The following is an 18,626-nucleotide window of genomic DNA, read 5'->3' as shown; positions in this document are numbered from 1 at the left end:
GCTCCGCGCTAATTAACGAACCAAGGTTGAATTTCAACTTCATCCTGGCGGATGATTTGTGCGGTACCGTTCCACTCATACACTGTAAAGCAAGATAGCTCAAGCAAAGTTTCTTTTGGTTCTGTTCATGCTACGAGGGTCTCCGTACGGAGGTACTATGGATGGAGTTGAACCGAAGTGGAAAAAAGGGGCGAAAATCCCTTCCCTCACAGCTCAAGGTTACAGGGGAAACACTAGAGCCGCCCGGGGTAAGCCCGGAAGCACTTAAGTGGTGCGAAGTTTTGCTGACATTGACGGTAGGGCAAAGTTTCGGAGATCAAACTCCCCGATAGAGAAGGAGAGAAGTGGTTGATGCCCCGACTTGGCCATGTATTTGGACTCTGCTGGCCCTGCTCATAACTGAGACGGCAGAGGCTTTACAGCACCGGGCTGGTATGGCATGGGCATATCGTTATGCTTGGTCCCAAACTGTTGGTTAAGATGTGCCCGTAAGTAGTCATCACCTATGCCGGATGGTTTGGTCGAAGGTGTTCCAATACTAGCCACGGCCGAGGCCGTCTGGACTTGGGACAGCTCAGTCGGTTGAAGGTTTGGCTACCGTATCACACGGGATATGGATGCCTTGCTGGTACTATAGTCAACCTCTATGTTGAGGCAATGTACAACACCATGTTGCAAGCGATTCTAAAGCCTCTCTCGGTCGGTCTGAGTTCGCTTCGCTCTGCAGATGCGGTGGCAGTTGATATTGATGCAGTCGGCCTGCATTGGTGGACAAGGGCAATGATATTGGAAGAATTATAGGCTCCTGTGCGGCTTCGCCTTCAAAGTTTAGCAACCTCATTCATGGCACATACTGACGGAGTCCCCTGCCTATGATCTCCGCACTAGAAAACAAACCGCCTGTGCATATTTATCTAGCGATATATAACACCGCTTTGACGCCTCATCGCAGCCGCCACGCACCCGTTGTCTCCCTCCACACCTAAGTGAGTAACTCTTCCCCTCTTCAGCTCGCCTCAACTGCTCCTGGAGCAATGTTCTCTCGCGCCATGAATATATATCCACAACAAACCAGATCGCCTGACAAGAACACGCCAATCACCCCTGAACCAACCCAGGGCTCACCACCCCGCCCTGCGGCGTACCGACCACCTCCTTGGGTTTGGTGATCTCAAAGAACTCAATCAGCCCCTTGACCACCACATCAACATTCATGTTGATCTGCGGCATCTTGTCGTACGACCCCTCCTTCATTATGGCAACAAGTGCCAAGAAGCGATCGACCTCCCTGAGCATGATGGGCCGGCGTGCGTCGGCGAGCACCATACCGCTCTCAGCCCACTCACAGGCGACTTGGTCCTCGAGCGGCTGGGCCCAGGGCTCGGCCTCGAGGCGCTCGCGCCACTGGTCGGAGCGGGGCCACGAGCCGTAGACTTCTGTGAAGTCGATGATGACGTCAACGTAGTCGGAGCAGATCTCGTAGCTGGCCATGTCCTCAGGGGTGTTGTCGGTGGCGATGTAGATCTTTGTGTTGACGTCAAAGAGGTAGGCCTTTTCGAAGCGGCAGGTGCGACAGAGGTTGGTGAGCATGGCCTCGAGCTGGCCGAGGCGGGGAATCAGCTTCTGGATGACTTTACTAAAGGCCTCGAAGATGCTGTGGTTGTAGATGGAGGTGAGGTGGAAGTTGACAGGGGCGTTCTCAACGCCCTGGTCCGAGAGCTCGTCTTGGATGCGGATGGTGACGTCGCGCTGGATGTCGAGGCGGTAGTCGTCGCTAAGACCGTCAACTTTGTGGATAAAGACCTCGATGTTGATGTGCGGATAGCTGCGGTGGAGATGAAGGATGGTGGCGTTGAGCCGGGCGACGGCCTCAAGGTAGTCATCCTGAGCGTCAATGACCCATATCAAGGCGCCGATCTCTCCAAAGATGGCGTCCATGTCAAAGGTGAAATTGGGATTATCGAAGATATCGATTTGCCCAGGGAAGTCCCATACTTGGAACTCCATGAAGGAGCTAGGCATGTCAATACATGGCCACAACAGTTATGCGTGTCAGCGTGAGGGGGGTTACATGCTTGAGACTGTCTTTTTGAATCCGTGCCGTCGACTCGAGAAATAGCGTCTCGCTAGGAGGCAGCTTGTGGAAGACGACACTTGAGATGGATGACTTTCCGCTCCTACCACTCTCTTAGCATCATCGATCGGGAACTGTTGGACATTACCATCCTTACCTTCTCTGACCCATCAACAAGAGCCTCGGCCTTCCCTTTGTCTGGGGGGCTGTTGGGTCAGGGACCTTGGCCCCATCTTTCTTTTGTAGCCGTTGGCGGTTCTGTTCGTAGACACGGTGAAGGTTTAGCGCTGCTGGACTGATAAATCTGATGGGGCGAGGACGGAGAGGCCCGCTGGTCGTGTCAGCAGCGACATGGCCGTCCTGGACAGAAGCAGAAGACATGACGATAAAGACAAGATCAAAACACGGCGGCAATTGCCCCTTGGCTGGTCCCTGTAACGGCACTCCTCGAACGCCAAATACAACTGGAAATGGCCCGGCGTCGTCTGTTCTTGACCCCTTCTGTAGCCTCGGCGCCTGTTGCCCTTGGGTTTCGGGTAGTCTCGTTTGTAGCTCGAGAAGGTTGCCGGCGCATTGGTCGTCTCGGGAGACTTGAACGAAGTCTTGACCGACACGGGAAGCGGCCGCGCACGCTTGAGACGAAAACACGGTGAGAATGCTGACGGTTCGACGCAAAGGCGCTTGCTTTGTGCGAGGATCTGAGGCGCTCAGCACAGCTGATGGAGAGGTGCGGGAAGCACCGGGTCACCGCCGTGGAGACAACTCGTCGGCATCAGCAGCGGTAGCCATGTTCGTGTTTCTTCTCCCTTGGATCTTCCATCTCCTATCCTCGAGCCAGTCAGAGGCACAAAGTTTGGAACGGAGAGGGCGGAAACAGATGTGTGCTAAGGGGAACGGCTAGGTATATGGGAAACCCAGAAACCGACCCGGCGGGCTCCGTCTTATCGTGGTACAACGAATTGCAACGAGGAATCGGCAGTGGCTCGACACAACCAACCAAGCGCAGAATGAGTCAGTGGCGCAGAGAGCGACTCCGGTTTTCCTCGCCTGGCCGCGTTCCTGCGGTTCCGTGATCCCAGATCCGTGTGCCGCATCACGAGTGTCGCTGCCTGGGCGACCGGCGTGACACTTGCCCAACCAGACGATCCATGGCCAGAGCGCCCATGCGGCTTCTCAATCGACCGTTGGGGGAAAGATGGGAAAGAAAGAGAGCGAGACGGTCCCGTCATGAGGTCGGCACCGGCGGGTGGCATGGCATAACGGTAGGATTGCGCTTGCAGGGATAGACAGAGTAGATGAATGCTATGGCGGAAAACAAACGAGAGAGAACGCAGGAAAACCGGCCCAAGTCATCGACTCGCTGAGAAGCAAATAGCGACGCTTACCTCCATCTTGTGAAACAAAGGCGTCGCTTACTGCCCTCGGGAGCTCTCTCTCGTACCTAGACCATCCAAGCCAACAGGTTTGTTAACGGCCGGAAGCGATACGCCCCCAGACAAGCAGAGGCTGAGACTAGCGTCAAACAAGGCCTGAACTTGTCCAGGACCAGGTACCAAAGGGCGGCCGGGCCACGGCCTTGATTAGTTCACTCGGCGACGGGCCTGAAAACCTGACGAATGGGAACGGGACTTTAGCTTTTGCGCCCTCAACTCCTATAAGCGGGATTCCCAAGGCAGCAAGGCGCCGAGGTTGCGACATTGATTGACGTACGGATCGTATGTGGATGGTCGCGATACGCTTTCCAGGTCCGCCTGTCTCTGTCTGTAGTCCTCAGGCCAAGGATGGATGGCGAGATCGTTGGTTTCGTTGAAAATGGCGGTTGATGGACGCTGGATGGCCGGATAGTGATACAGACCAAACCGTTGCTGAGAGCAAGCCGTAATGAGGTACCGAGTGCCCCGTGAATGAATGAGCTCCCGGTGTTATGTTGAGCTTGTGGACCACAGTCGGGAATCCCTCGAGATGGTACCGAATTCGATGCTGCGTTTTGCAAATGTCCAATTAAATTTCTGCTAGTAATCGTTATCGATCGGAACGGCTTCTCACAGATCTTGCAGCTGCGGACGCAAGTATAATGCAGCGTACGGATATCGATGCGCTTGTTTTTTTAAGATTGGGACAGGATCGGTTCAAGGGGGCCGGTGACGGTGAGGTCTCAGGTGAGCTTCACCGAAGCGGGAATTCGATTACATAAGCAATGAGTGGAGATCAGTCTTGTGAAGTCTTGGCCGTTGCGCTTTCCCCTCGACAACTTGAACCCACCAACAGTGCTCGACTCCTCCTCAAAAGGGGCTCTACAAACCGCCGTCGCAATCAACTTCCGGCATTCTGACTGGTGACGACTAAACGAAGCCCAACGGGTTCAAATTCAGAGCGGCGCCGAAAGCCACTCATTATCATTTGCCCGTCTCACCCTACCGCTCATCCGCAATTGCCGGCAAAACCGACTTGCTCGAAGACTTGGTGGACCGACCGAAAATGGTAGCCACGAAGCTCGTCTTCCTCTGGGTCGACTTTGGTTGAGGAGAGTGAGTAGGCCCCGGTTCGATGGCCCCTCCGGTTGTGAACTGTGACGCCGCCGGCCAGCCTTCGTCCACGCTAGTGGGCGGTGTCATCTTAGCCGTGGGCATGTCTGCCGCTGGCGGGAGTCGAAACGCTGCAAGAGACTATCAAATTCCCGTCAGTCTCTTTTGACCGACTAGGGAATACTTGGGAAAGGCTTACCTTGACACTCATCTTCTTCCTCGCCCTCTGCTCCGCCTGAGGAGGGTCCACTCCCCTTCCATCACCTCCCTCGCATAACCTCCTCTCCAACTCGTCGATTTCCCCCGCCATCGTCTTGCCATTGCACGCAAGGTGCTCCTCCGGGACGGGCACGAACCGCAGGAACCCTCGAGCCGGGTCCACGCCCAGCGCCCCGTGCATGTGCTTCTGTATCAGCGCGGCGTTCCGCTTGTTGGTCGTCGGCAGTAGCTGCGACGGCAGCGCATACACCGACATGACATAGGCCGGGTCAAACGAACCGCCAAAGGACATGCAGGCGCCGTGCTGCAGCGTGACGACGATGGACGAGACGGGCCGCTGGTACCGCGTCGAGAGCTGGTACGAGAACTCAGTGATGAAGGTGTATTCGTCGCTAATCTGATGCGCCGTATCGTCTCGTCAGTGCGGGTGTGTGGCTGACAAAGGAAAAGGTGAGTTTTTACGTACGATCACGTTGGTCTTGACCTCGGCCAGGACCATGGCGTCGCCGTGCACCCATTCCCTTGCCGAGCTGCCTGTATACACCGAGAAGGCATCCTCGAAGAAGTTCTTTTTGCTGCTTTTTCTGGCTAGGTCGGCTCCTGACTGCGATTCGCTCGTCTTGCGGACGATGTCTCCTGGCGGAGCCCGGTCGATGTCGCGCAAGACGTGGTTCCCCTCGACAAGATGTGCAGCCGGCTGAGGGCTCCTGTTCTGGGCCCTGGGGTCTGAAAGGGCTAGTCTGGCCTTGGTCTTTTTGGAAGCTGCAGTCGCTGCTGAACGAGGTGCTCCGTTCATGGCGACGTGGCTGTCAGTGGTCTCGGCGAGCATGGGTCAGGTGGCTGTGGAATACGGAGTCGCCTCAGTGCCTAATACCTGTCGTTTCTTCACGGCCGTGTATTCGACAGTGGCATGGCTGGCCGTAGAGAATACCTTGCGACGATTGGCTAAACCGGCGGCTGTGCGATGCTCAGTCAAATCGTCGACCGGCGTCTTGGCCTCAACTGGTTGACGTCGTCTGGCTCTGCCTTCTGCTAGGGATGCGTGCCGGATTGGCCAGGTGTATGCTGCTTGAGAAGCCTGCAGTATGCGCTGAACGCTCGCGAGAGACGTGCAGTTGGGATAAATCAGTTCTGCGCAACAGTGCTGCAAACTTCAGCTCAGACCTTGTGCCCTGTCTTGCGCTTTTTCTCCACTTCCTTTGTCCTCCAAAGTGGGAGCAGATTGAGAAGATGCTCAAGGTAGATTGTGTCCGGCTTGGGCTAGACCAAGAAAACTTTCAAGACAGCTCTGGGTAAAAGAGGACAGAGAAACAAGCGTTCAAGACCTGGTGAGGCTAGTATCATGACCATGCGAAATACTCGCTCATGTATCTGGAGAAGCAAAGGGTCCTGGATTGCTCCTCTCCCCTCACCCACACACAGCCACATTCGACCGTGATAAGAGAATTGTCATGGAGTCTTTTGTTTGACGCGGGTATCGGCATGCTCACCCAGGTCTCAACTGCCGCAATCCCGTGTCGACCAGCATGTATCAGATGAGCTGTCAGAACAGCTTTACGCTCAACCGCGGGCCCCGGCAGCCCGTCAAATCCCCTGCTGTTGGACATTGCGACGTGGATACCGGTGCAAACATTGGCACTTACCAGGCAGGATTGCCACTACCACGCAGGTGCTCTCCTGAAAAGGAGGTCGCCCGTTCGACTCGCCGCCCCAACGCCGATTTTCGAACGCCAAAGCCCCCGCTGGCTGCCTGCCCCTGCCTCGAAGCACAATTCTGGGATTAGTTCTAGGATTTTCGTAGCCATCCACCTCCTCGGGAGCTGGATAATGAACTTTTGCATGTTTTTGTCCCTCGACCTTTAGGCAAGTAAGACCAGACTGCATGATGGACCTGGCATTTCAGCTCGCTCTGGAAAGACTCCTCTTACAAGTATGGATTTGGGAGGGACATTGGTCGCTTAGTGTACCAGGTTCGGCTCAACTGGATGACGATGGCGGGTGATAGGATGCTGGAAGCTTAGAAGGCGGGAAAGGGGCATCCATGCAGTTTGTCCGTTCTGTTTCACCCAAGTGACAGCATCCCCTGGGTCATTTTCATCGGCTCAAATTCAGACATGGGGCACAAGAGGGATAGGATCGTGTCGTATGTGAAACACCCAAGCCTTCATGGGCAACACAATGTCAGAGACTCGGGCCAGGCCAACACGACATGTGTTTCTGTGACAGGGCAATGCAGATACCGCCATCCTACGCCAATTCAGGGAAACCTACAAATATATGACAACACAACCGGCAATGTCTCATTTCCCAGAGCACCGTTAGTGAAAACTAGGAACCCAAACCCCGCCAACCGTCCATCAAAGGCGTCAGCTATGCACCCATATCGGGTATCGCAGGCTCTGCCTTCACCACACACGCACGGCAACTCCAGTCCTCACCAAGCCGAAGCTATTCATTAAGCCAGCACAGGCGTTTTCCTCGCCCCCAGGTACCGATCCGTGTACCTCTCAACCTTCATCTGGAACGCCGCCAGACCGAGCGCAGCCACCTCGACGGGGATCAACAGGATGGCCAGGTACAGGCCCGCGTGGCTCTGCTGGCACAGCGCGTCCCAGCGCGGGGACTGCGACATGGGCACGTCAGTCCAGCGGCAGGTCCACGAGAGGAAGGTGTCGGCCACGTCCGAGGCGTTGACGACGTAGTAAAAGATGACAGCAATGAGAGCGCCGACCAGGCCGACGAGCGGGGCGAGGAAGGTGATGGACGTGTGGGCTGTTGTTCGGGCGCGGAGCTGGATTGGGAGGAGGGCATGTTAGTTTGCATCGAAGAAGGGGGCCAAACGGGCCGGGAAGGACTTACGGAGCCGACGTGGCTGAAGCAAAGGGCGGTAATGTTGGAGACAAGCACAATGGCGCTGCCAATGACGAGCGAGAGGGTCGGGCGGACGTTGAACTCGTCCGGCCAGAGTGGCAGCATGTATTCGTGCGGGACATGCGTCTCCTGGTACACGCGGAGGGTGTTACCTGACACACCGAGGACCGTCAGGCCCATCAGGAGAGCCAGAAGCGTGGTGCCGGACCGGGCGCTGTCGACGATACGGATGACGCGCATCTTTGACTGGAGGTGGAGGTCCTGCGAGTCGGCCTCGAACGAGGACTGGGAACGGTCGCTCTTCTCCATCTTGATAATGTCCTCGTGGTGTTGACCGTGAGTTGACTGCAAGAGCACTGCTCAGGGGAATGGAGAAGTAGAAAGGGAGACGGGTATCAAGACTTGAGAACAAGTGGTGCAACACGAAACCGCCAGCAGAACACCAACAGAAACCAAACAGAAGGAGAGCTCAGAAGAAATGCAATGGAATGGCCGAGCCACTGACAGGAGCAGGAGACAGAGACGCTGGAGAGCAAGTCTCACGATACTAATACCCTCCCTCCTCCAGTACCCATCCTCCTTACCCTCATCAGCCTCAACCTACTGCATGCAGTCAATTAAGGGAAGGCCCAGGACCCGGCGGGCGGTTAGGCAATCTCAATGAAGGGCAACCTCCCTGCACCTCATCGCGCGCTGCCACCCACACCTTCAACCGCCGCCTTCTCAACCGTCCAGTGCCATGCCGTGCCGTGAAAGACCATAAATAGAGAGCCGGGCCGCAGATTGGCCCAGTCCATCCACAGTAAGAACGGGCGCCAAAACCCATAGCGGCGCCTTCTGGAAGATCATCCAGAAACGCCCATCGACCAGTGAAATTCCAGTTCCCTTGAGCGCGGGCCGCATGTCATGGTCCAACCCGCCGGGCGCTTAAACTGTGAGCAAGCCCGGAGGGCGGGCCAATGAGGGAACGGGACAAGCAAGATGGAGATTGGGGAATCTCGGCGAGCCTGTTTTGGCGCTTCGGGTTCCGGCACATATCTGCACGCTGCAGGTGCTTGACTGAAAAGGGGATGATGCGGGGTGGATGTGGTATTTGAGGTTCATCAACCGTCGACTGTGGTTGTTGAGTGGTGACCTACCTACCCACGCCTCGAGACGCCTCGATGCACGCTCAGACTGCATAGGGTTGCGTCCGCATCGCGGCGTGGAAAATGAATGGGATGGAGCTTTTTCGAGAAAATATCAACAAGGTGTTCTTGGGAAGAGATTCGCATTTTCTGCATTGGAGATTGAGTTCGTGTTTGGATTAAGTTGGATCGTCAATTGAGTTGGACTCCATCGAAATCAGTCAGCTAACCTAACCCAAAAGAATTTCCCAACTCGGCTGACACCAACAGGATGTAGAGACCCGCGGCCTATGGAAGCGGCCACTCTACTCTATTTCGAGATCTATCATGCCTCTATGAATTCTTTCTACTCTATGACGGGTATCACCAAGCAACCACCCAGGCCCCCTACGCCCAGCCACGAGAACTCCAATGCCCCCTTCCAGACACCACCTGATGCTCAACCGTCACCCAACCCAAGCTGACCCCCAACCTTTCCTTTCCTCACAACCCCTCAAAATCCTTTCCAAAACTCTCCCTTAAGAGCTCTTTCGTCCCAAACCAATCCCCTTCTCCCTCCCCCTCACAACCGCCCCCAACGCCCTCCCAACCGCCGCCAAATCCCCCAACATCGTGATATGCCCCCGGTCCGTACATACCCTACCCCCCCTAACAAGCTCATACCCCTCGGGAAGCATCGCCTCTCTTGCCAGGACGACCCCGTCGCCACTGGCAAACAGCAGATCGTCGTACGCATCCGCGCACGCGATTCCCTCGCGCCCGGCCACCGCCGCACCGCAAGTCGTAGGGATGTCCTTGGCGTAGATGACGGCCAGCGGTGGGTAGGCGTTGGCGGCCTGGTGGGATGAGCTGTGCGCCAGTTCGGACCGGAACCGTCTTGTCTCGGCCAGGACGCGGGTCAGGTAGGCGATGTTGCGGGCGCGGGCCGTAGAGGTGGGGCGGGTTTTGGACGTTGAGGCGATTGTTGTTGTGTCTGAGGAGGGGGAGGGAGGGGAAGGGGAGGAGGTGGAGCTGTTCAGTTGCGGCGCGAGGGTACGGTCTTTGGCGAGGGTGTTGTTGTTTGCTTCCGCGGCGTGGTTGTGCTTTTTGGTTTGGCTGCTGCTTCTGCTGCGGAGGGGAAAATTGGAGAGGGAGTCGGAGAGGCTGAGGAGGGAGCCGAAGGTGCTGCTTCGCGACAGAGCTGGCAAGGCGGGCTCCGAAACGCAGGGGCATAAACGGTATTTGATCCAGTCTTCCACGTTGTAAAAGTCGACACGGTATTCCTCCTTGGTGACTTTGTCGACAAAGCAGAAGCCGTCCTCCGGGAGGAACACGAAAGTGGTGCGCAACGAGAAATTCACCTGGGCCGTCAGGATCTTTTCATTGAGAAGGACAGCATCGCCGTTCCGCAGCGGCCCGAGGATGTTAATGCACCGCTGTGGAACGCCGACGTACAGGACCCCTGAGAAGAGCTCGGGCCGCTGGTTCACGGCGTGCCTGGTGATGAGACCTCCAAGGCTGTGCGCAATCACCAGAGCGCCCCGCTGTTCTTTGGGAACGTCGGGCTGGTTTGATGGCAGCTTTTCGAGGAACTCTACCAGTCTGCGCGATAACCGGTGCGGGCTGAGTCTCCAGTCGTAGCCATAGTCGTGGACCCTCAGCTTGCCGGTCTGGGCATTCTCGCACTCCTTCAACTTCTTGAAAAGCCGCTTTGATATGTCAACCGGGCCAATATTCTGGAGCATCCCGTCGGCAATAATGCTCTTCTCCATGTTCTCCTCGTCCTCAGGATCGAGTCCAACTTCCAGATTCACCTTTCGGACCCCCAGCTGAACTTTGACAGGAACCCACAACCGCCTGTGGGGTGGCTTGGCCGATCGGAGAATAGAACCCCTGTACCCGCCCATGATCACGACATCCCCAGTCAGCGTCTCCAGCACCGCGTCCAGGGGGTCTTGGTTCACGCGCTGGCCGTTCCTCGTGGCGCCTGACTGGTGCACACCAGGCAAAGGATCCGTCGCTGATTTCTTCAGCGGCGTGTGCAGCAGACCTAGACAGAGTAAGTCCTGTGGACCATGAGAATGAGCACAGCAAGGAAGACCTACTAGGCATTTGAGGCAGTCTGAACGACGGGCTATCGAAGCTGTCCATGATTGCCTTGATTCGCACATTAACCTGCTCACGAACGTGGGCAAAGCGTTCATCATCTCCCAGAGAAGAAACACGAGAGAGCGAGTGGTAGAGAAGGGAGTCATCGGAGGTCGTATGGCGGAGTGTTCGCGGCCGAGCTAAATCCGGCAAGATGGGAGCTGCGTGGGGAGATACGTAATCTCGAACCGGGGTAACGGATGGTAGAAGTGCAGCCGTCCGGGACTGCGATGTGCGCGCATCTTTATGCGGTGAGCTGGAGCTCGACGAGAAGAAAGTCGGCGTCGGGATGTTTGGGATCAACCCAGAGGGTATTGAGATGGACGGTAGGGCCTTTGACAGCCTTTTCAAGGCACCCTCCCCTGCCGAATGTGCGCGATGTTGCCTCGAGTGCGTTTGGAATGCTGCGGCCATAGATGACCTGAACCCGCCCGGTTCATTGAGGGTGGACTGCTTCGCCCCGGCCTGCCACAGCGTGGGAAGTCCCGAAGAAGACCGGCTTCCGGTCGAAGTCTCCAAGACGTTGGAAACACCTCCCACGATGGACACCGGCTGCGACCATCGAATTGGCTCTTCTTTGCCAGGCGTTCCCATGGGTCCACCTGCGTACTGGCGTTCAAAGGCGGCAGCTTTGTCGGCGGCCGGAATCCTCGGCGATGTGAGAAGGGTCGCCAGAGGGCCGATTGCTGGCTGCAGGAAAGATTGAGCGTCGTCTTGGTCAACGTCTAAGTCGTCTTCCTCGGCTCCATCTAAGAGTGCCGCATCATACTCTTTCACAGGGGGCTGTTCATCGGGCGGCATGAGGCCGACCCTGGGTGGTCTCCCCATTCCTTCCATTATATAAGAGGTGGTTGATGAAAACATTGTGATCAATACCGGGGTGGTGTGTGTATTTTCGCAACGTGAATGCGAAATCCAACTGGACGCCTGTGTTGACACCCAGGTTCCCCAGCACGATGCAGTTCTGACTTGGAACGAGCATTGGATTCCAGAACAAGATAAGGATTCCTGAGGACGGAAGCCAGCCTGGTTCCACAGAAGATTCTGAGGCGATGCAGCAAGCTGAGGCTCAAAAAAGGCTTATTCGGTAGCAAGTCCGGGTCGCTCGGAGCCTCGGGCGCCTTGCAAGGCCGGATCTCTGACCTTTGCTGGGGCCAGCTGGTAGGGATATGCGAGAAAAACGCCCCATCACGGCAGTGCAACCCGAAGAGGGATCGTCCCATCTCAATTGGAATCTTTTAAGGATGCACCCCGAATTCGTTGCGTAAAGCTAGGGCCTCATCCGCGTGTCACATATTCTCGGCCGAATGTACGTCTGCAGTTGGTGCGGTTTGTAAAGTGTCTGGCGTCATGGTGCAGCGTGGTTCAACATATTTCGTGACAATGCTATCGGAGAAATTTATCGGGATGGTTCCACTAGCCTCTCAAACGTCAGGTCAATCGCACATTTAGGGGCCTGCTACACCACATACCCCTAAAATGGCTGGTTGGCTACGGGGCCCAATTAGCATTCCATCTATCGTAGCCATGGAGAGGCACGCGCGCACACGGCAACTCTAGGAGGTAATAAAATCGTGACTCCAAATCCAAATCTGCGACGCGATTGATGATGCGGGCAATACGCGTTGAGTTGTTATGAGATCTATTCTTTCCTAGTATTCTCAAGGTGAGTATGTGGGGCTGTCCTGACATTTGAGGAAAGCCACAATCTTGGCGAACTGTACGGATCCGTACATATTTTTTGCCTTGTATTTTCGACAATGAAAGCTTGAAGAGAAATCATCGAGGAACTCTACGGCATATTGCCCTCATCATCAATCGCGTTGCAAATTTAGATTAGGAGCCTCGATTTTACCACCTCCTATAGTTACCGTGTGCGCGCGTGCCTCCCGATGGCTACAAGAAGTGGAATGTTATCTGGGCCTATGACCAACTCTATACCCTAGGGAGATAACCTGATATAGCCCAAAGAATGGGAACTGACAAAAATTGACTTGGCGTTTGAGAACGACAGCAGTTCCACATGTTTCCGGCCGACCCGTGCCTCCGTATCAGACCCAACCATCGGCCAAACATGCCACCTTCGGGGATCAGATGCAGTCGAAGTTAACTGGCCGCAGACCACGATGGCCGAGGCAGAGGCCCGACACGGAGCACACCATGCCCTTCAAATTCGTGCAGATGGCTGACCAGGAGTAGGGAGGATTGAAAAGGTGCCCTCGATCTCTTTGACTTTGTCCACAGACTTCTTCCAGCCAGGTTCTTCTGCCAGCCGCTCGATGTAGGCGTACAGTTTCGGGAATGTCTCCTTGAACGAGCCCTTTTGCCACCTTCCAATGCTGTCAAACGCATCCTCTTTTCCAGCGATAAGTGGATAAGCGAGCATCATGTCGGCGCCGGTGAGGTTGCAGCCGCACATGTAACTGCCATCGCCGGGCGACGTCCCTAAAAACTGCTCCATCATGGCGAAGTGCCGCTTCATGTTTGGGAATACAATCATGCCAATGAGCTGATTGGCAATGAGCGTCGTGATGGGCCGGACGAAGAAGGGCACGCTGTTCCCTTTCATTCCTGCCAGCAGCCTGTCAGCGCGTATATTAGGAGACTGGATTGCGGGCGACTTCCGTACCAGAGAGGATGAACTGAAGAACTACGGTAGACATGAAACTGCCCTCGATGTAGTACAGTAAGTACTGGTACCGCATCCATTCCTCCGTTTCACCTCCCACCTTGTGCTCCTGGCCATCTTTCCAGCGCCGAGGCACAAGCGATGCGCCCTTGGGGAAGTGATCGCACAAGTATTGCACAATAAACCCGCTCTCTGCGAGAACGATGGGCTCAGTAGCGCCAGGCGGTGTGACAGTGACCACAGGGGACTTCCCAAGGGGGTGGATCTTCTTGAGCTCGGGCGGCGCCATCATGCTCTTCTGACGATGGTAAATCTCCAGGTCGTATGGAACCTCGAGCTCCTCCAGCAGCCAGAGCATACTCTGAGCTCGAGATCCATTGAGCCTAAAGTGGTGTAAACAGCATGGCCGTCAGGAGGTGAGGGTGATGGAGCGCACCAATGCAGTTTGACCTTCGCCTCTTCCTCCATGGTCAAGACGGACAATTTACAACCTCTTTCAGGTCAATTTGAAGACAGAGGCCTGGTGGTGGCTCAGGTAACGTGGGATAGAAGACTGGGAGCTGTGATAACCTAGTTTGGCATGATCCTGCCAAGGCCCACCAGGTGATATGCCGAGGCACATCTCAAGCCGTTATGTACTTAGAAAAGCCCAGCTAAAAACTTCCTTCATTACCGCGAAAAGGCAATGCACAAGTAAAAAGAACCTAGAAAAGCAAGAGAAAAGAGACTGAAGCGACAAAATTGGTTTGCGGGTATCGCTATATTCTACTCCGTACGCACACTAAGGATTAAAAACTTGGGCGATTCCGTCGACTCGGATCTGTGTGACGATCGAGTCGGCCAGGTTCCAGAGAGCAACAGTGAGCGTTGCATAATCTGAACTCTTCTGAACACTCGTTCAATTCATCGTCAAAATGAACTCCTCTCTGTCGGAAGCCGAACGCTCTGAGACTCCGGTCCTTCATTTCCTGCCGACAATGATCTGGTCTGTGAGCTGGAGCACTTTTGAGCATTGCGTCACATGACTGCGCACGGCTCAGCTCCCCTTTTAGCACTCGACGCCAAGAATCAGCCGCTAGCCTGGACGGCACTTGTGGAACCTGGAAGCAACCGTTCACCTTGAACATCACCAGGCGAACCTCAAGCTGAAACCCGAGCAAACCCTCGATCGCGTCCCCTACCAGCCAATCCAAAATTGCCCGGGACATACGCTCACATATCAAGATGGCTGGCCTACCGCATAACAGTATGTCCCTCTTCAATTGGCCAGTGACTATGACCGAGCATCAGCTAACAGTGTCGCGCGCAATTAGAGGTGGCCATGGACCCGGCCCTTGTCAGGCTCGGAAGTACGTCGACTACCCCTTTCTCGTCTCCTTCCACCCTCTCGATGCATCAGCGACATGACGCCAGCCCGAAACTAACCTCCGGGCAGACATGATCCAAAACCGGTACAAGTACTTCAGGTGGACCAAGCGGACGGCGGGCATCACGTTCGTGTACGTCGCTGTCATTCCGACGATTATTGGGTACTTGGGTTATAAGACTGATGTGAGTCTTTCCGTCTATGACTTGGACGCCACGGGGTTGGGCGAACATCAATGGGATACTTGGGTCCTTTGGAATCGACGAGACGGATGCTGACTTGGTGGTGGTAGGGATTGTGGGATATGCGGGCAAAGCGGAGGGGCGATATCATGGCTGAGCGCTAAGAATAAGAGGTAAATATGGGAGGGATGTATATATGCTGTGCGGGATTAAGAACCGGGGATCAGGACTCTCAGTCGAATTATACCAATTCATCACGCCACGAGTTGGCGGGCCCGTGACCGGAGCATACTTCAAGCGTGGAGGTTCCACCCGCTATCTTCGGAGATGCGCGAGGTCAGCGAACCCGCATGCCTGGGGTCACGCTGAGGTTGTTTCGAGTTCAATACCGCCCGGCCGTTGCAGACATGGCCCAGGTTCGAAGCGGAACCCGGGGTCAGAATCACAAACACCAGGAAGCATTTTGCTGTGTGATTATTCGTGACGTATTCAGGTATCCGCTTGCCTGAATCCTCAGAGGGTATTAATGTTGTCCATCTCCTGAGTTATGCCCACGCTTTCCATCAACTCGGCCGGAGGCCCTTCTTTCCGAGTCCGTAGTTTCGTTTGGTTGTTCTCTCATACCAATACCACCCTCAACATTCAGCGCCTTGTTCTTCCCCCCCTAACCTTCACTCAAGCTTTACCAACTTAGGTGGACGGCCCGGGTTGCTGTAACCTGCTGGTTCACTATGACATATAGCGAAGCGGCGAATCTCACACGCGTTTCCTCTGTATGTGGTTGACTTTGTCCCTCGGACCTCTCCTGAGCGTCCGGCATCCTACCTCGACCACCGCCCACCCTTTGGGATACCTTCAGGCAGCATATCCCCTCTCCTCCATTCCCCCTCCGGCACCCCACCACCACCACCTCCCCTCCCAAACGGCTCGTCCCAAACCCGAAACCTCCCCTCGCCATAACCCCACGAACCACGCCGACCACCACCGCCACCCCGCAACCCCCTCCCACGTAATCCGCCCGGCGGCGCATCGCCACCCCGAGGGACCCTAGTCTCTCCCACTCCGGCCCCACGGCCCGTCCTAGCACTGCTCGCGGGCATCACGTCCCCCGTGACCTCGTCCGGCGGCAGGATGGCGCAGCTGAGCAAGTCGCCGGTGATGAACCTGGCATCGGCCAGCGTCACATCCTCGCTAGCAGCATCGGGCTCGTCGTCGGGCACGCCCTCGTCCGGTCCCGCGCCGGGCCCGCCCCTCCCCAGCACCACGGTGCCCAGGTCCTTGGCCACGTACCGCGGCCGCGGCCGCGGCATGTGGGGGCGGTCTATTCTGTTTGCGGAGGCCCGTGTGTCAACGTATATGAGGCGGAAGCAGATGCGGGTGCCTATTGCGGGGGAAGGGAGGATTGAAGGGGAGGCGTCGAGGAGGTGGTGGGATAGCTCTAGCAGCGTGCAGTCTGGCCAGGTGTGGAGGGAGAGGTGCGGTGGGAGGGATGTTTGGGAGGTGTTGAATTCATCTGGTCTGGCAGAGTAAGTGTGAGTTCAAGTGATGGTTGATGGAGGTTACCCATGGAAAGGAGTTACCTGTGGAAGGCGCCTGTGCGGTAGAAGAGCTTCAGGTGGAAGGGCGGCGTTTCGGCCCTGTTGAGCCCGCCTGTGCTCATAGCGATAGCCGTATGGATGGGTGACGAAAAAACGAGGGGGACTATTTTAGACTGAGTTTTGTGTGTAGACCGCAGTGCATCGAAAGACTTCAGGTTTAAGGAGAAAGATGGGAATGTGAGAGGTGTCGGTGGTTGAGGGCCGGGTTGAAGGGTCGGGAGCTTTCATTTGCCTGCCGAGAACCGCAGCTTAACGTTAAGTGGGCCCAGCCTCGAGCTACGCATGCATTTTAGCGAGGCGAGGCGGTCTTCCGCAGGCTTCCAGGACGTTTGGTCCAAACCGCAACTTTCAATTCTTTAGAACATTCATCTAAAACAACTGACTAGTCGCGCCATCCCCTCACTTCTTCTGGCTCTACCGACCAGCGAACACTCCCAAACCGAGGATGGACTTCGAGTCGCTAATGTCGAGCGAAATCGCAAAGGCCAAAGCTCCCTCTAAACCCGACGCCCAGGCGCCAGCAGACAGAAAGTACATCTCCCGGCGCGAGGCCGAAGAAGCGCGCAGAGCCGCCTATCTCGCCGAGCAAAAGCGCCTCGAGGAAGAGCGCGCCGCCAAAGCGGCTGCCAAGCGCAAGCGCGAGGAGGAAGCCGCCGAGGAGGCACGCAGGCGGGAGGAGAAGCGGCGCAAGTTGGCCGAGGAGATTCGACTGAGGAAGGAGGCAAAGGAGGCCGAGGAGGAAAGGGTGAGGCGGAAGCGGTTGGGGCTACCCGAGCTGCCTCCGACCAAGGAAAACAGCGAAGGGGGTAAGGAGGAGGCTGAGGAGGAGGAGGACCTGGGCGACGAGGAAGAAGGGGATGTTCCCGAGGAGGAGCTCCGCAAGAAGTTGAGGGAGTTGAATGAGCCCGCGATACTATTTGGCGAGAGCCATGCTGCGAGACTCAGGCGATACCGCAGGGCCGCCCGAGGTGGGGCGTTGACCGCTAACGGACCTATCGCGACGACCCTTGCGCCGGTCGAGGAGAAGGACATGAAGGTTCCTGACAAGATCCCACCCGCGTCCAACAAAAAGGCCCGGCGATACCTCTACAGACAGCTCGCGTCATACTTCAACATGGTCCTTCGCGAGTGGGAACTGGCGTTGGCGCGCGAGGACAATGCAGACACATTTGCCGGCCAAGCGGCGCGGAACGCCATGATATCCAGCAAGGAAACGATGCGGCCGCTCTTCCGCAAGTTTGAGCAGGCCGACCTGGACGAGGGCATCCTCGAGGCCATAGTCGAGATTGTCAAGGCTGCACAAGAGCGGCGCTATGTCGACGCCAACGACGGGTACTTGCGCCTGAGCATCGGTAAGGCAGCTTGGCCGATTGGCGTTACCATGGTGGGCATCCATGAACGCAGTGCGCGCGAGAAGCTCCATGGAGGTGAGAGGGGCCATATAATGGGCAGCGAGGTGACGCGCAAGTACCTGCAGAGTATCAAGCGGTGCTTGACGTTTGCCCAGGTTCGCTGGCCACCCGAGGATGTCAGGCAGTTGATGGGTTGATGAGGCCGGAAAGAAGCAGGATAATCCCGTGATACCTTACGAATAGACACACTTGTCTGATGCCATCCTAGGACTTCGGTGCCATGTTCTGCAGCTGAAAGTAGCGTCTTTTCCGATCCCTACGTTTCCCTCCTCTGTCAGGGAGTTAAGCATCCTGTTTTCCCGGCATTGGTATGTAACGCCCTCGCTCTTCCGTACGTGATCGTTTTCACATGCTGCATGTCACACAGGGTGTGAACCGAGCCGTGCCACACGCTGCGTCGTCATCTCAGCACGGCCAAACCCATTGATATCCTCAAACCGACCTGAATGGTTCCAAAGCGCCCTCCAACTTCCTCGCAATGCAATGACAAATCATC

At 56.1% G+C, this 18,626-nt stretch overlaps 8 protein-coding genes across 8 annotated transcripts; 2 read left to right on the top strand and 6 right to left on the bottom strand.

Moving 5' to 3' along the window:
- Positions 1 to 969: 969 nt before the first annotated feature.
- On the bottom strand, positions 970 to 2,787 carry N657DRAFT_408624 (uncharacterized protein). Its single transcript, XM_062787233.1, has 3 exons — positions 2,232 to 2,787; positions 2,076 to 2,177; positions 970 to 2,014 (listed from the first exon to the last, which is right to left on the bottom strand). The coding sequence occupies exons 1-3, from the start codon at positions 2,453 to 2,455 to the stop codon at positions 1,099 to 1,101; spliced, it is 1,242 nt and encodes a 413-aa protein (XP_062647215.1). The 5' UTR covers positions 2,456 to 2,787; the 3' UTR covers positions 970 to 1,098.
- A 1,701-nt stretch (positions 2,788 to 4,488) lies between these two features.
- N657DRAFT_572990 (Tautomerase/MIF) lies at positions 4,489 to 5,614 on the bottom strand (the record flags this gene model as incomplete). Its single annotated transcript, XM_062788930.1, has 3 exons — positions 4,489 to 4,740; positions 4,799 to 5,215; positions 5,285 to 5,614. The coding sequence occupies 3 exons, from the start codon at positions 5,612 to 5,614 to the stop codon at positions 4,489 to 4,491; spliced, it is 999 nt and encodes a 332-aa protein (XP_062647214.1).
- A 1,659-nt stretch (positions 5,615 to 7,273) lies between these two features.
- On the bottom strand, positions 7,274 to 7,998 carry N657DRAFT_655873 (uncharacterized protein; the record flags this gene model as incomplete). The annotated part of the gene is made up of 2 exons (XM_062794638.1): positions 7,274 to 7,609; positions 7,678 to 7,998. The coding sequence occupies 2 exons, from the start codon at positions 7,996 to 7,998 to the stop codon at positions 7,274 to 7,276; spliced, it is 657 nt and encodes a 218-aa protein (XP_062647213.1).
- Positions 7,999 to 9,334: 1,336 nt separating this feature from the next.
- On the bottom strand, positions 9,335 to 11,744 carry N657DRAFT_680645 (uncharacterized protein; the record flags this gene model as incomplete). Its single annotated transcript, XM_062796309.1, has 2 exons — positions 9,335 to 10,845; positions 10,901 to 11,744. 2 exons carry the CDS (start codon positions 11,742 to 11,744, stop codon positions 9,335 to 9,337), a joined length of 2,355 nt encoding a protein of 784 aa, XP_062647212.1.
- Positions 11,745 to 12,682: 938 nt separating this feature from the next.
- On the bottom strand, positions 12,683 to 14,153 carry N657DRAFT_644979 (uncharacterized protein). Its single transcript, XM_062792856.1, has 3 exons — positions 14,009 to 14,153; positions 13,573 to 13,955; positions 12,683 to 13,514 (listed from the first exon to the last, which is right to left on the bottom strand). The coding sequence occupies exons 1-3, from the start codon at positions 14,038 to 14,040 to the stop codon at positions 13,111 to 13,113; spliced, it is 819 nt and encodes a 272-aa protein (XP_062647211.1). The 5' UTR covers positions 14,041 to 14,153; the 3' UTR covers positions 12,683 to 13,110.
- Positions 14,154 to 14,892: 739 nt separating this feature from the next.
- On the top strand, positions 14,893 to 15,286 carry N657DRAFT_644977 (uncharacterized protein; the record flags this gene model as incomplete). Its single annotated transcript, XM_062792855.1, has 3 exons — positions 14,893 to 14,921; positions 15,008 to 15,123; positions 15,231 to 15,286. Coding segments are annotated over 3 exons (199 nt in total), but the record flags the coding sequence as incomplete, so codon positions are not given.
- A 655-nt stretch (positions 15,287 to 15,941) lies between these two features.
- Positions 15,942 to 16,780, bottom strand: N657DRAFT_680642 (uncharacterized protein; the record flags this gene model as incomplete). The annotated part of the gene is made up of 2 exons (XM_062796308.1): positions 15,942 to 16,638; positions 16,701 to 16,780. The coding sequence occupies 2 exons, from the start codon at positions 16,778 to 16,780 to the stop codon at positions 15,942 to 15,944; spliced, it is 777 nt and encodes a 258-aa protein (XP_062647209.1).
- A 267-nt stretch (positions 16,781 to 17,047) lies between these two features.
- On the top strand, positions 17,048 to 18,607 carry N657DRAFT_644975 (uncharacterized protein). Its single transcript, XM_062792854.1, has one exon. The coding sequence runs from the start codon at positions 17,164 to 17,166 to the stop codon at positions 18,265 to 18,267; it is 1,104 nt and encodes a 367-aa protein (XP_062647208.1). The 5' UTR covers positions 17,048 to 17,163; the 3' UTR covers positions 18,268 to 18,607.
- The last annotated feature ends 19 nt before the right edge of the window (positions 18,608 to 18,626 follow it).

The sequence above is a fragment of the Parathielavia appendiculata genome (assembly GCF_033297405.1).
Source record: "Parathielavia appendiculata strain CBS 731.68 unplaced genomic scaffold N657scaffold_6, whole genome shotgun sequence".
Taxonomy (NCBI): Eukaryota; Fungi; Ascomycota; class Sordariomycetes; order Sordariales; family Chaetomiaceae; genus Parathielavia; species Parathielavia appendiculata.
Note: the sequence above shows the minus strand (reverse complement) of the source record. Positions and strands in the feature narration are given on the sequence as shown.

Excerpts from the sequence above, each read along its gene's own strand:
- N657DRAFT_408624 (XM_062787233.1), bottom strand. The coding sequence starts at position 2,455 with ATGTCTTCTGCTTCTGTCCAGGACGGCCATGTCGCTGCTGACACGACC. Across the intron at positions 2,178-2,231 it reads TTGTTGATGGGTCAGAGAAG|GAGCGGAAAGTCATCCATCT; the intron begins GTAAGGATGGTA and ends AGAGAGTGGTAG. Across the intron at positions 2,015-2,075 it reads ATTCAAAAAGACAGTCTCAA|CTCCTTCATGGAGTTCCAAG; the intron begins GCATGTAACCCC and ends TGACATGCCTAG.
- N657DRAFT_644979 (XM_062792856.1), bottom strand. The coding sequence starts at position 14,040 with ATGGAGGAAGAGGCGAAGGTCAAACTGCATTG. Across the intron at positions 13,956-14,008 it reads GCGAAGGTCAAACTGCATTG|GCTCAATGGATCTCGAGCTC; the intron begins GTGCGCTCCATC and ends ACACCACTTTAG. Across the intron at positions 13,515-13,572 it reads TCTTCAGTTCATCCTCTCTG|GAATGAAAGGGAACAGCGTG; the intron begins GTACGGAAGTCG and ends GGCTGCTGGCAG.
- N657DRAFT_644975 (XM_062792854.1), top strand. The coding sequence starts at position 17,164 with ATGGACTTCGAGTCGCTAATGTCGAGCGAAATCGCAAAGGCCAAAGCT.